Raw genomic sequence first — 15,280 nt, 5'->3', positions numbered from 1 at the left:
GCTCTGATGCGCATTCCCCAGTAATGGTGCTTAAGTTTCCAAAGAGGGTGATGCACTTAGGAGAAAATCTAACTCAGCCTCGGTGAGTTGGGTTAGGCGTTGTTCCGTCAACGTGCACCGACCTAGTAAGCGTGGGACCCGCAGACACTGAGCCTCAGAGCCTAGCCGACCCGGGGCGAGCAAGGCGGCCTCGGTGACGTCAGAAGCCTGGTTCTTCCTCCAGGCCCAGCTTTGTCTCATTGTCCCACACTAGAACCCACTCATGACGGCAAAGGAAGCGGACGCGGAAGGCGCAACGCGGTGTTACAGAAACAGTGTCGGACGCGTGGAGATCCGCGTGACCCGTGCACGCTTCCCGCCACCGCCTCTGCTCGACTCAGTCGCGCCCTGGAGACCGCGTGGCGTAATGAGAAGGAACCAGCACTCCAGAACCTGAGCCAAGAGAGCCCCTGGGGCGACGCGCCTGCGAGCCGCCTTCCCCCACGAGGGCCCCTGAGGCGCTTGGCGCTGTCTTCCCGCGGTCACCAGTCCCCGCGGCCCGCGTGAGGCCCGGGGGCGTGACCAGAGGGAGGAGGACACGCACGAAGCCCCGTCCCACCAGGGCGTGGCCTGGGAAACGCGCGAAGCCCCGCCCCGCCCCGCGGCCTGCCGTACTCGCCGGTCCCGCCCGCCGCCCTCTTCCTCCTGCGCATTAGCCGCGGTGGCGGCCTGCTCTCGGGTCACGGAGCCAGGCTCTCGTGGGTGGCTGGGAGGCGCAGCCAGCCGATTCCGAGGCGCGCGCAAGCGCGTCCCTGCCTCCGCGGGTCGCGGAAGTGACGTGGGGCACCCCGGCAAGAGAGCGTTTGAATCGGTTCCCGGGTTGCTTCCAGGCCGCAGCCCAGGAGGTGCTGCGCGGCCCGCCGAGGCCCCGAGCCGGGACGGCTGGAGCCGAGGGCACGCGCGGAGTGGACGTCGCCGCGAAGTGCTCCCGAGGGAGGGCCGTGGGGTGTTCACTGCAATATGGCAGCGACGGGCGCCAGCAATCCCGGAGGCCTCTCGGCGGGCGCTGGGACAGACGGAGGCGTCGACGGCTGCAGGACCGTGTACTTGTTTGACCGGCGCGGGAAGGAGTCGGAGCTCGGGGAGCGCGCACTGCAGGTCTCCAACCGCGCAGGCTACGCGGAGTTCCGCGCTGCTGTGTGTCAGGTACGCGGCCGGGCAGAGGAGGATGCTTGCGAGGAGGTGGGGGTAGGCGGCCCGAAGCCAGGGTGGGTCACCGCCGTAAACTTGTCAGACGGCCCTGGTCCAGCGTCCTTGGCCTGTACTGGGAGCTCGCGTTACGGCTGATCCCACCCCTCGCATTGGAATACCCGCTGGCCTGGCTTTGGCCAGGGAGCACGGGGTCCCGCCCCTCCGTGGGCCTCTGCTGGCCTAGCGTTAGGGCCCTCGAAGTTAGAGGGCGCTTATCGGGTTTAGCAACTGCTTGATCGCTGCCAAGCAGTTCATCATCCTGTAGCAGAGGAACCTGCGTTTGTCTTTAGTTTGTAACTTCACAAGTCGGCAGAGTTGTATCCACTGTATAGTCAGAGGTACGAGGATTGCGATGTTAGAGGTGGTGAAATTCCGGGAGTCCGGGCAGCCCGGATTCAGTGTACTCATTTCTTGTCAGAAAGGTTCGTCTGCAATTCTTTACACAGCAACTGTGGAGTTAGCTCAGTATGCATGGCTGCCCTGCTGGTTTTCTGAGCGCCAACCTTGGGAGTTCCTGAACTACCTCCTAGTGTCCATAGGGACAACAAAGAACGTGTATATTGGCTTGAAAAACGAAAAACTATGTAGCAAAACCTGTCTTAAATTGCGAGGTGCTTTATGGATTTGTGGTATTACTGTTGCCTGAGATTGCGACTATGTTTGGGGAAAGGGGTGTTGTGGGATTTTGTTTTGAGACAAGGTCTTGCCATTTAGCTCTAGAAGTCTCTATGTTGACCAGGTTGGCCTCGAACTTTCGATCATCCTGCCTTTGCTGTCCAGTGTTGTTAGTCACAGGCCCGACTGCCGCAGTTCTGGGTTCTGAGCTTTTCAAAGAAGGAATATAGTAATTTCTGAATTAACCACAGAAACAGCTTCAAAAGAAAGACTTTTGAGCTGATATTTTTCCTCCAGAAGACTTAAGAAGTTTAGGGAATGACTGTGGTTCTCGGCCTTCCACAGTTCTTCATGTTGTGGTGACCCCAAAGGTTTTTTGTTTGTTTGTTTGTTTTTGCTTTTGTTTTTTTTGTTTTTTGTTTTTTTGGTTTTTTTGAGACAGGGTTTCTCTGTGGTTTTGAAGCCTGTCCTGGAACTAGCTCTTGTAGACCAGGCTGGTCTCGAACTCACAGAGATCCGCCTGCCTCTGCCTCCCAAGTGCTGGGATTAAAGGCGTGGGCCACCACCGCCCGGCCTTGTTTTTGTTTTTTTAAGACAGAGTTTCTCTGTAGTTTTGGTGCCTGTCCTGGAACTAGCTCTTGTAGACCAGGCTGGCCTCGAACTCACAGACATCCGCCTGCTTCTGCCTCCCAAGTGCTAGGATTAAAGGCATGCAGGCCACTGCTGCCCGGCTCTGTAAAGTTATTTTTCTTGCTACTTCCTAATTATATTTTTGTTATTGTTACAAATTATAATGTAAATATCTATGTTTCCATATGATCTTAGGCGACCCCCGAGAAAGGGTCATTTGACCAGTGCCGACCCACATGTTGGAACACATTGGCCTAGGACATAATTTAGTACAGTTGTTGAAAAAATTCAAATTGAGATTGACTTTGCCAGGAGAACTCTCTTGTTTGTAGCTCTCTTCCCAGTGTCTTGCCACGTGGAAACACAAATTGATACATGAATTAGGAGAAAACTAGGCGAACTCCTAAGTTCATTTTATGCCTGTGTATATATGGTGGTAGATTCTCTGTCTTGTTTTAAGACTGATTCTTGCCAGGCAGTGTTGGCACAGCCTTTTATCCCAGTACTGAGGAGGCAGAGGCAGGCAGATTTCTGAGTTCCAGGCCAGTCTGGTCTACAGAATGAGTTCCCGACGCCAAAGCTACACAGAGAAACCCTGTCTCAAAAAACCACGCACACAAAACAAAACAAAAAAGCAAGTAATTCTCTGTAGCCAAGGCTGACCAGGAGCGCTGCATGTTTCCAGGTGCCAGCAATTTGTTAGAGAACCTCAGTATTACTCCTGTGAGTCCCTCTTTTTGTGTCAGTGTGATATGTGCTTTACATTTAGTTTCTTTTTTTTTCATTTAATATTGTCAGGAAAGTCTATTTTTTAAAACAAAGTTATTATTTTCTGTGTATGGGTGTTTGCATTCATGCATGTCTCTGTGCACCGATTCATGCCTGGTGCCTTCAGAGAGCAGAAGAGGTGTCTTGTGAGCAGGCATGGGCGCTGGGAACCAAACATGGTCCTCTGCAAGACCCAGTGCTCTCAGTGCAGAGCCCACTCTCCAGCCACAGAAGTGTCATCCTAATGCAGAATTCACAGAATCTCTTCAGTATTACTATTCATGTAACAACTGGAATTTACTTTCATAATTGTAACTTTTGGTACTGCTACGATGAGCATTTTTGAATTCATATCTTTTTTGTTCATTGTTTCGGAGCATCTTTAAAGTTCCCTCCCTTGCGTGTGCTGTGGCCGTGTGGAGGGCAGCAAGCTAGTTGTTTCCTTCTCAGTCCTCAGACTCTGCAGTGCTCCAGCACCAGACCACCCCTGTGCCCCCTTTTCCTTCTTAATAATCTTTGGAGACAAGGTCTCTTCTCCTTCTTGTAACCGAGGCTGACCCCAGACTTGTGGCATTCCTCATGCCTCAGACTTCAGAGTGTCAAAGTTACAGTTGTCTCTGTGATAGGCACCATGCTGCTTATGATAAGTATTTTTAAATCACTTTTCAAAAAATGATTTCCTTTTCCTCTGAAAATATACCGTTTCTCCCTATCCCCCGTGAAATAAATGTCTAACTCCCTTAGATAAATTGGATACTAAAAGGTGAGTTAGTATCCAAGCCCTGTAATTTGTTTGCATCTTTCCATCTTTCTGCCTCCTTTTCACTATACAAATTGTGTGTGTGTTTTTTTTTTTTTTTTTTTAACTAGCTCTGGTAGACCAGGCTGGCCTCAAACTCATAGAGATTGACCTGCTTCTGCCTCCCGAGTGCTGGGATTAAAGGTGTGTGCAACCACTGCCTAGCAGTAAACGTGAATTTTTATAACCCTTTTAATTTCCAGTTTAACACCAAGGAAGATATTTCTTTTAATTTCCTTTTTCTTGTTTATTCTAGAGCTGGTGAAGGTTAGAATTGAACAGAAGTGAGGGGAGTGGAGAACTAGTAAAAGGAAAAGCTAGGTTTAAAGATAGGAAGACTAACTTAAAAATCACTCTACCTGCTAGGAAACTTACTTTTATGTGTAAGTTTTGCCTCTACGTATGTTTGTGTACCACATGAATGCCTGGTGCCTGTGGAGGCCAGAAGAAGCTGTCAGATCCCCTGGAACTTAATTACAGACTATTGTGAGCCATCTTGTGGGTGCTGGGGACCAAATAGGTCCTCGGCAAGAGTAGCAGGTGGCTCCTTAACCACTGAGCCACCTTGAGCCCCTTGATCTGCCTGTTATGCCCTACACATCCTGTGGCATCGTTTCCATTACACAGATGGACTGAATCAAGTACCTCAATTACATACAATATTGCATAGTTATCTTCGTGTGCTTTCTATTGATGTGATAGAACACTGTGACCAAAAGCGACATGGGGAGGAAAGGTTTATTTGGTCGCATATCCCAGTCACAGTGCATCATTGAGGGGAGCAGGGCAGGAAGTGAAGGCGGGAAATGAAACCGACTATGAAGAATGCTGCTTACTGGCTTGCTCTCCGTGGCTTCAGCTTGCTTTTACATGCACATGCACACACGCACGCTCGGCTGGGTCCTGCCATAGCAGTAAGAAAATGCTCCACAGACTAGCCAGCAGGACAGTCTGATGGAAGCATTTCCTCTGCTGAGCCTTTCTTCCTAGATGACTCTAGCTTGTGTCAAGTTGACAAAAAACTAACCAGCACAGAGCTTAACAAGAAGTAAAATCAGCAGACTTGGTCATTTGTTGTTTGTGACGGATGGAGCACAGTTGGTCTGGAACACACGTGTAGTCTTGCCTGGCCGTGAACTCTCCTGCTGTCTCACCCTCCATAGCTTAGATCAGTTTGATTACAAAGAAAAAATCTCCCTTACACTGCTGTACTGTTATTTACCTTTTCCTGCTGCTACCTCCACTTCTTCCTGCTCTTTCTTGTTGACAGAGCACACTAGTTTTGAGCTGTGGTTTAGTATGTGCTTTGTACTCTGGGCTGGCCTCAAACTGTGAGCAGACCTTCTGCTTAGCCTCCAAGTGTTAGAATTACAGACACGGCTACAGTGTCCATCTTAAATCATACCATTTACCATACATGTCTTTTTACTTTGGGGGCAAGAACACTGTAAATTTACTCCTAGCAGATTTCAGATATGCAAGATACTGATTTTTTAACCCATGAGATTTATTTCTATGAATGTGTGTGGTACATGTGTGTGTTTATGCACATGTATGGAGATCAGAGAACAGCTTGTAGGAGTGGGTTCTTGCCTTCCCCTATGTGGGTCCTGACCCCTGAACTCTATGTAGTCTTCATTGTTCTCCAACTTCTGATCCTTCTGCTTTAAGCTTCTGAGTGGTGGGGTCATAGGCATGTGACATATGATTGTTTTTTTAAATAAAAATTGTGTGTGCATTGCTCTTTTGCCTGCATGTGTGTCTGTGAGGATGCCAGATACCCTGACACAGTCTGGAGTTAGAGACAGCTGTGAGCTGCTGTGTAGGACCTGGGAACCCAAGTCCTCTGGAATGCTCTTAACTGCTGAGCCATCTCTCCACCCTCACCCCCAATGCTCTAAACTACTGAGCCATCTCTCCACTCATCCCCCATCATGTGTGTGAGTTTTTTGTTTTGGTTTTGTTTCTGTTGGATGGTATTTTGTTGTTGTTGTTTTATTTGTTTTTGGAGACAGGGCTTTTTTCATTGTAGTCCTGGATGTCCTGGAACTCACTCTATACCAGGCTAGCCTTGAACTCAGAGATTTGTGTGCCTCTACCTCTTGAGTGCTATGATTAAACGTGTGTGCCACCACTGCCCTGGTTAATTTTTTTTTTAATGTAGATTAAAAACTCTTCAATGGAGGAAAGTGTAGGCAGTCTTTAATTTAGAATGTGAATGATTGACTTAGGATTTTTCAACATTGTGGTACAAAAAAGACACATTCAGCAGAAAGAAAGTCTGCTTTAAATTTTGAATTCTGTTTTTTTGTGTTTTATTTTTCTTTTCTTTCTTTCTTTTTTTTTTTTTTTTTTGAGACAGAGTCTGTGTAGCCCTGACTGGTTTGGAACTCACTAGTATAACAAACTGACTTACAGAGATCAGCCTGTCCTTGGTTTGTTGAGTGCTAGGATTAAAGACATTCACCTTGCCCAGCTTGACCCCTTGTCTTTAAGAAAATATTTAATATCAATGTATAATGTGCATGCCTCCTTCCCTGATACTGTGATATTCACAGAGATCAGAAGGTGTCAGATACCTTGGGTCTCAAGTGGTAGACAGTTGTGAGCCACCCTGTTAGGGTACTGGGAATTAAACCTGGGTCCTTTGGAGGACCAGCCAGTGCTCTTAACCACTGAGCCATCATTCCAGCCCTAACAACATATATGCAGGCAAAATACCAATATGCATAAATTGTACAAGAGAATATTTTGTGTAATATTTATATATGCATGTTATAAATTTGAGTCAGATCCACCCCCGTTCTTTCTCCTCCAGTCCTCCATGCCCTTCACCGTTTAATGTGGTACCTTTCTTTTAAAAATATACTCAGTCCCCACTTAGTACTACATGACTGGAGCATGGGCAGCCTGTCAGGGACCTCTCCCCCAGCACCCATCAATTGCCAGTTGAGTGCTAGGATTAAAGGTGTGTACCATCACTACCAGGCTCTAGAAGAATTCTTAAGAAAACTTAAAAAACAATAGACATGGGAATATTGCATGAAATAATTAGATACATATAATACTTTGTAGTTGTAAATTGTCTTAGGATTTCTGTTATTGTGAAGAGACACCATGACCATAGTAACTCTTATAAAGGAAAATATTTTATTGGGGCAGATTACAGTTCAGAGGTTCAGTCCTTTATCATGGTGTAAAACATGGTAGCGTGAAGCCGGCCAGTGGTGGCACACACCTTTAATCCCAGCACTCGGGAGGCAGAGGCAGGTGGATCTCTGTGAGTTCGAGGCCAGCCTGATCTACAAGAGCTAGTTCCAGGACAGGTGCCAAAGTTACAGAGAAACCTTGTCTCAAAAACAAAACAAAACAAAAACAAAAACAAAAAACAAAGCAAAACAAAAAACACACGTTAGCATGCAGGCAGACATGGTACTGGAGAGGTAATTGATCTATAGGCAACAGGAAGTGAACTGTGTCTTTGTTTAAGACAAGGTTTTTTTGTGTAGTTTGGAGCCTGTCCTGGAACTTGCTCTGTAAACCATACTGGCATCAAACTCACAGAGTTCATCCTGAGTACTGGGATTAAAGGTTTGCGTCTCTATCACCCGGTTTGAACTGTGTCTTACTCTGGTATGTTTGAGCATATGAGACTTCAAAGCACACCTCCACAGTGACACACTTTCTCCAATAAGGCCACTCCCACTCCAACAAGGCCACACCTCCTAATAGTACCACTCTCCATAGGTCAAGCGCTCAAACACGTGAGTCTATGGGGATCATATTTATTCAAACCACCATACAGAGGTTCCCACTGACCTAGAGTTGCCAAGTGGGGAGGCTGGCTTCTTTTACTGTGAGGATCATGGGGATTAAACTCAAGTTGTCTGACTTGGCAGCAAGCACCTTTAGTAGCTGAGCCATCTCACTGGCTCTAGGTTTGTATTTGAGACAGAGTTTCATGTGTTCTTGGGTAGCTTTTGTATAGCTGAGGATGACCTTTCTCTGAATGTTGAATGCTGGGATTATATGGGTAAGATACTATTTCTTAATTTTGTGGTATTAACATGACCTGTTCCCTGGTCTTACAGTATTAAATGACTTACCTATTTCCATATGTATCTTATAATCTAGATTTCAACTGAAAGTCATTAAATTTAATTTGGATTCGATGGGAATTGAGTGGTTTCAGCTGGATTCTTCTATTCTGATTTAATGTTCCTGTTTTGTTTTAGACAAGGTCTTGCTATGTAATCCTGGCTGGCCTGGCCTAGGTTTTCTGGCAGTTTGCCTGCCTCTGATTCCTAAATTCTGTTATAACAGATATCTGCCAACACCCAATTTTTATCTCTCTCTCTTTCCTCTATCTATCTACCTGCATTTCTTTTTTTTTTAAAGATTTATTTATTTATTATGTATACAACATTCCTTCCATGTATGTTTGTATGCCTGAAGAGGGCACCAGATCTCATTATAGATGACTGTGAGCCACCATGTGGTTGCTGGGAATTGAACTCAGGACCTCTGGAAGAGCAGTCAGTGCTCTTACCCTCTGAGCCATCTCTCCAGCCCTACCTGCATTTCTTTATTTATTTTCAGGATGGTGTCTTACTCTATAACTCAGCCTTGCCTGACATCACTCTGTAGCCCAGGATGGCCTCAAATTTAAAGTAGTCCTCCTGTCTCATCCTCAGTTGCAATTACAAGTGTGAGCCGCAGTGTCTTATTGGGTGGTTCATCTGTTGACAGTGTTATTTTGATTGTCCTTCTCTGCTTATTTGTTAGAAGATCTCCAACCCCACCACGTGCGGATTTAAACCTAGGGTCCCCTGCAGGAAGATGGTGTATAGCAGTAGAGCTGTAATCTCTAGTCCAAGCCGGGATTCTTTACTGAGCACCTTTTAAGCTGAGAGATTGGTGGTGTATACACCTTTAATCATTGTAATTGGAGATTGAGGCAGGAGGATTGTTGCAAGTTTGGGCCAAATGAGAGCCCTGTTTTTAAAAAGTAAACAAATAAAGCCACATTCCCTCCCCTTGGTGGGGAAAAACACATTGCTTATCATGAGATATAATTAGTACTAAGGAAAGAAGAAGTGGTTTAGGGCATCCCAGCTCTGTAAACAACCCTGAGAATTTCGAGGGGTTGGAGAGGTGGCTCAGCAGTTAAGAGAGCACTTGCTGCTCTTCCGCAGGACCTGAAATTGGTTCCCTATACCCATGGGTGGCTCAACCACCTGCATCTCCAGCCTCAGAATCTGATGTCATCGACTGGCCTTTGAGGCTAAACACACAATGGAAGATTTGTTCATCCATAATTTAAAGTTTTCTTAGACACCTTTAGATAGAAAGGTTTGTTCTAGAAAATAGTCTGTCACCACCCAAGGGGAGTTCTCTCTCAACTGCTCATTGTTGTGTTTCATTTCAGGAATACATGTATTTTCTTTTTAATTTAAATAAGAGTGTGTTAATTCACCTTTCCAAGTGTTTTTTGGTAGTTTTTCACAATTCATATTATCATTGTTACTTTTTTAAACAATATTTTTATTATATTTAATCATTTAGTTATTTAGTAATGCTTTTAGGAAGACGTCAGGCTTCTTTAGATATCCTGTAGCCTATGTATTCATACCTTAGTGCGATGAAATACCTATTTTCTTCCAACATACTTACGTATCTAATTTGTATAGAGTAGGTGTTCTGTTGATGCTTTGTTTCAAATATGGTGATTCCTTATAGAATGTAATGAAAAGTGTGTCTTTGGGTGCTTCCTCTTGATGAACCAAGGGCTTTTGAGATGACTCAGTAGGCAAGGGTGGTTGCCACCAAGCCTAAGGACCCGAGTTCATGCTCAGGAGCCACACGGTCGGAGAGAATGATTTTCTCAGGTTGTTCTCTGACACCCTACATGTGCCATGTCCCCCATAAATGAATTAAATAATAAATGTAAAAAAGTTAATCCTTCCAGAATGGCTCAACTAGTTACTACTGAGTTTTCTCATAAGATCTTTTAATTTGTTCTTTAGCAATTTTGTATGTGTATACAATGTATCCTGATTTTATCCAGCCTAAATCTTCCTTCCCTCTACCCTGTACTTCCTGACTGACCCCCTCCCATGCTTGAGTCTAACTCCCCAAATCCAGTTATGCTGCTTCCATGCTCAAGTGAGAGGCTATCCACCAGAGCATGAGGAACCTACCACCAACCACCTCCTTCCCAGTTGACATCACTTGCCAGTAGCTCCTTAGTTATGGGTGGAGCCTTTCAGCTCCCCTTTTATCCACACCGGGATGTTCACTGGCTGATTTCTGTGGAGGTTGTATGCAGGTAAGGTTAGCTGCTGTGTGCAATGACTGTGTCATGCCCAGTAAATAACTATTCATAGACTTTCTCTTCCAGCTCTTGCATTTTGCTTCCTCCTCCAATATGTTCCCTCAGGAGGCTGTGGAGCCTTGATAGAAATGTCCCATGTAGGGCTGAACATGGTCACTTTTTTCTCAGCACTTTGGCCAATTATGAGTCTCTTCATTGACTGCTGCCTACTGCAAAAACAAGTTTCTCTGGCCATGAGTATAAACATAGATATTTAGAAGGCAGTTTGACAGCATGTCCATTTAATACAATAGGTTTGTTCCCCCCTAAATCCTGTGACCTCCCAAGTCATAGTCATTTAACTGTATTTACAGTACCAGGCATGAATTCCCTCCTGTGGAGGGTTCAGGTCCCCTCAGAAGCAGTGTTGCCACTATTGTATCGGATGGCATGTATTGTCTGGCAGGTCAGTATTGTTCCATGTGGAGTCAACTTCGGGTGAGTCCATTGTGACTTTTCCTATCCACTGACACTATGAAAGCTCACCATCAGAAAGGAAGTTTCCCAGTCACTTCCTGTTTGATCTTCGTCCTGTAACCAAAGTGTGTTGCATCTTCAGTAATAGGGTCTTAACATCCAGTTATGGTGGGCAAATAAGAGAAACACCAATAGCCTGTGCTGTTTTTGAAAGACTTTGGGGCCTCCCTGACTATTAGCTTGTAGGAGGGTAACCTCTGCCTGGCACTGAGATTTTCTTTTAATAACCCATGTCTTCTGGGGGAAGCATTATCCTTCTATTCAGGGTACCGATGTTCAAATGCCTTAAATATTCTTAACAAATTACATATTACATACACACCACACATAACACACACACACACACCCTGTTCTTTGATAATTTAGATAATTTTGACTACATCTAGTCTCTTTCCCTACTCACCCAACTTTGTGTCCTCTTTGTTGGTTTGTTTGTTTTAACTCATCAAGTCCACTTTTGCTCCCTGTAAACTTTTGGGTTTGGGGCTAGCTGCTGGAGCACAGGAGCTATAACCTTAAATCTGAGTCTTCCTCTCCTAGCAGCTGTCAGTCATCATTATCACTTCAGCCAGGGGAAGGACTTAATGCTTACCTCCCCTTTCCATGCTGGACTGGGTTGGCTTGTGTAGGCCGGTGCATTCTTTTACAACTAGTAGGAGATCATGTGTGCAGCTGCTTTATTCTATCTGGAAAATACTATTTCCTTGTAGTCACCTGCACCCCTTGCACAGTGATCCCTGAACCTCGAGAAGACTAGGTATGATGTAGATGGACCATCTTGGGCTGAGCATCCATAGTCTCTTACCCTCTGTACCTTGATCACTTGTGGGTTAGTGTTAATCATTGTTTACCACAGGAAGAACCTTCTTTGATGAGGGTTGAGATATAAACTCATTAAAAGACAGTTTAACACTATGTCAGTTCAGCGGAAGAATAGTAGGTCCTCCTCTAGGGGCTATGTCATATTTTGCCCTGATAAGGGTTTCATCTTGTGGAGTGGGCCTTAAACCCAGTTAGAAAGTGTTTCATTCTCATTTCACTGAATAGCCCTGGCTGGCCTGGAACTCAAAGATCTGCATGCTTCTGCTTTCCAAGTGCTGGGATTAAGGTGTGTTCCACCACCCACAGTACATGATATGTTTGTAATTAGCATACGAAATAGTTGGGTTCTATGAGACTTTATGTTTTAAAATACATCCTTAGTGTTGGTTAGCAAACCTTCCGCCCCGTCCTTCACCTCATTTCATTGTCCATCCCCACATTTAGACCTTTAACTCCGCTTCCCTTCTATTTCAATGTCATGTATGTTCTGTACTCTCCTCTTTCCTTTCAGGGCCGTGTCCCCTCCCTTTTTGGCTTTCTGAACCTCCGCAGACATCCAGACTAATTGTAGAAATTACAGATCTGAAGCAGAATTATGTATGAAAGAAAACGTGTTTGTTTTCCTGCGCTTGAGTTATGCCACTAATATATTTTTTGATTTCATCCATTTTCCTGAAAATTTCATAAGTTCACTTTTCTTTATAGTTGAGTAAAATTCTACTGTGTATATATCACATTTTCATTATCTGATGATCGTCACATGTGTTCTTAGCAAATAGCAGAAAAGTTAAGCAATTTACATGGCTTAGAGTGCTTAATTTTACAAAGTCAGAATTTAAAAATGCTGAGTTTATTTCCTAGACAAGAAAGTGTAGTAGCTGTTGCAAGGCTGTAGTATCAGTATGTGCACATTCTGCAAATGTAAATAGTACATTTATTTCCTTTATGTAATATATTTTTTTTTTAAATTTTGGATAGACAATTGGTATTTCATCTGAAGAAAAGTTTGTTATTACAACTACGAGCAGGAAAGAAATTACCCGTGATAATTTTGGTAAGTAAGCAATATCCATTTGTATTTATTTCCTGTGTAGATAGAACAGTAGCTGTGCATCACCATCTGTCCAAAGGATTGATAATCTGGAGGACTTTGTTCTCAAGGGATCACTTTTTCCTGCTATCAATTGGGTCCAGGAGAAATCAAGCCGTACCACTTAGCTTTATTTGGACAACCACAAAACTGAGCTCTTAGCAAACTTGAATTCTTTCATTATTTTTAAAATCCTTTATGTTTTAAGTTTCCATAACTGCTGGATTGCATGCTCTTTCCCCTCTATCATAGGATTTCCATACGTTAGTAACCCCAAGTGCCCTGGACCTAGAGTCTCCTGAGTAATCCCACCTGGGGATTACAGGTGGACTCCACCATGCCTAGGTTGATTGCTTTTCTTTTTAACAAGGTGTGCTTTTACTAGTTTTTAATTTTGTGTATGTATCCGTGTCTGTGTGTGGATATAGACATGTGAGTGTAGGTATCTACGGAGTCCAGAAGAGGGTGTTAGATCTGTTGGAGCTGCAGTTGCAGGTGGTTGTGTCTCCTAACATGGGCTCTGAGAACTCATCTGGGAAGAGCAGCAAGTGTTCTTAATTGCTGAGCTATCTCTGCAGTCCTCTTTTCTTTCTCCTGAAAGGAAACAGTGAGGAATTCTCCCTTCCTGTTGATACCACACTAATGCAAATCCTCATCTGATGGTCATGTGATAATTTAACTTATTGGGAATTGAGTATTGGGACTGAAGACACGGGTCAGTGGTTAAGAGCACTTGCTGCTCTTTCAGAGGACACAGGTTCAGTTCTCAGCACTCATGTGTTAGTTTTACAACCATCCCTTATTCTGCTTCTAGGGGATTTGATGCCTTCTGACCTCCACATGCATCAGCAAAGCCGTTGGTGCACAGGCATGCATGCCAGCAAAACACTCAATACACATAAAATAAATCTTTATTTTATTTTATTGGGCTTTTGGAGATAGGGTTTCTCTGTGTAACAGCCCTAACTGTCCTGGAATTCACTTTGTAGACCAGACCAGAGTGGCTACAAACTTGTAGAGATTCACCCGCCTCTGCCTCTTAGTGCTATGATTAAAGGTGTTGTGCCACAGCAGGGCGGTGGTGGCGCACGCCTCTAATTCCAGCACTCTGGAGGCAGAGGCAGGCGGATCTTTGAGTTTGAGGACAGTTAGGGTGGTTACACTGAGAAACCCTGTCTCAACAAACAAAAGTGTGTGCCACCACACCCAGCTATAAAATGAGCCTGGAAGAAGAAGAAGGAAGGAAGGAAAAGAAAGAAAAGAATTGAGTGTTTAAAATAGTGGTGACTCACGCCTTAATCCCTGCACTTGGGAGGCAGAGATAGGCAGATATCTATGAGTTTGAAGACAACCTGGTCTGTAGAGCTAGTTCCAGGACAGCCAGGTTTACACAAGGAAACCCAGTCTTCAAAACAAAACCAAGCAGAACACCCTGGGTATATGGTACATGCCTATAACCTGAGCTGGGATGTAGAGGCAGAAGAATAAGGAATTCAAGGCCAGCTTAGGCTACATGAAACTCCATATCTCAAAAATACCGAGGTTTCTGACTTTTCATCTTGTGAGGACACAGAAGACTCCACTTATGAAGAAACAGGCCTTCACTAGGCACCAGTCTTGGACTTTCCAAAATTTAGCAAATTGTGAGACGTAAACTTGTATTTCTGTATTTTTAAATATTTTCTGACTTATACTTCTTTATTTAAACATGTGTGTATTAATGCAGAGGTCAGAGGATAACTTTGGCAGTAGTGTTTCTCCTGCAGTGTGGGTCCCAGAGATTGAACTCAGGTTGTCAGATTTGCTCAGCTGACACCTTTACTCATTGAACAATCTTGCTGGCTCAGCCTGTAATGTTTTTTTAAAAAAACTGAAAATAAAAAAGAAATGCTTTTCAGCTGCCGTGGTAGTTTACACCTATAATCATGCCACTCAGGAAATTTAGGTGCTTTATAGTGAGTCCGAGGGAAGCTCAGACTCCAGTGAGATCCTGTTTTAACAAACAAATGATATTGGACATGGTGATGTACACTTGTAAAGCAGGAGAATCTCCCCAAGTTCAAGGCCATCTGCATAGTGAATTCCAGGCCAGCCAGGACTCCCCAGTTTCCAATAAAGAAATAAACATTTCAAAGCAACACACAATTCTACACATTTAGGAGACTGAGGCAGGAAGGTAAGTTTGAGGCCAGCCAGAGATGAGACCCTGACATTTTGAAAAACAAAGCAAACCAACCAGACAAACAAACACAAAGGGCCAAAAACACTTACCTCGAAAGCTTGAAAACCTGAGATAGATCCCACAGTGGAAGAGAACTAACTTCAGAAAGACATCCTCAGACTTCTCCTCCCCTCACCCTTCTCCCAGGCAGGGTTTCTCTGTAGCTATGGAGCCAGCTCTGGAACTCACTCTGTAGACCAGGCTGGCCTTATAGACATCCACCTGCCTCTGCCTCCTGAGTGCTGGGATTAAAGT

General features: G+C 44.6%; 1 protein-coding gene across 1 annotated transcript in view; it reads left to right on the top strand.

Annotated features, from left to right (window-relative positions):
- The first annotated feature begins 721 nt into the window (after nucleotides 1-721).
- The window catches only part of LOC121434754 (structural maintenance of chromosomes flexible hinge domain-containing protein 1-like), a 142,956-nt gene continuing 128,397 nt past the window's right edge, over nucleotides 722-15,280 (top strand). Inside the window, exons 1-2 of the mRNA XM_041633710.1 lie at nucleotides 722-1,185; nucleotides 12,693-12,768. Coding sequence (XP_041489644.1) covers nucleotides 1,000-1,185; nucleotides 12,693-12,768 — 262 coding nt within the window. The 5' untranslated portion in view covers nucleotides 722-999. The remainder of the gene's footprint in view (nucleotides 1,186-12,692; nucleotides 12,769-15,280) is intronic.

The sequence above is a fragment of the Microtus oregoni genome, unplaced genomic scaffold, assembly GCF_018167655.1.
Source record: "Microtus oregoni isolate MIOR12 unplaced genomic scaffold, Mior012 000044F_ref0000062, whole genome shotgun sequence".
Lineage (NCBI taxonomy): Eukaryota > Metazoa > Chordata > Mammalia > Rodentia > Cricetidae > Microtus > Microtus oregoni.
This window is presented reverse-complemented; position numbering and strand designations above follow the sequence as displayed.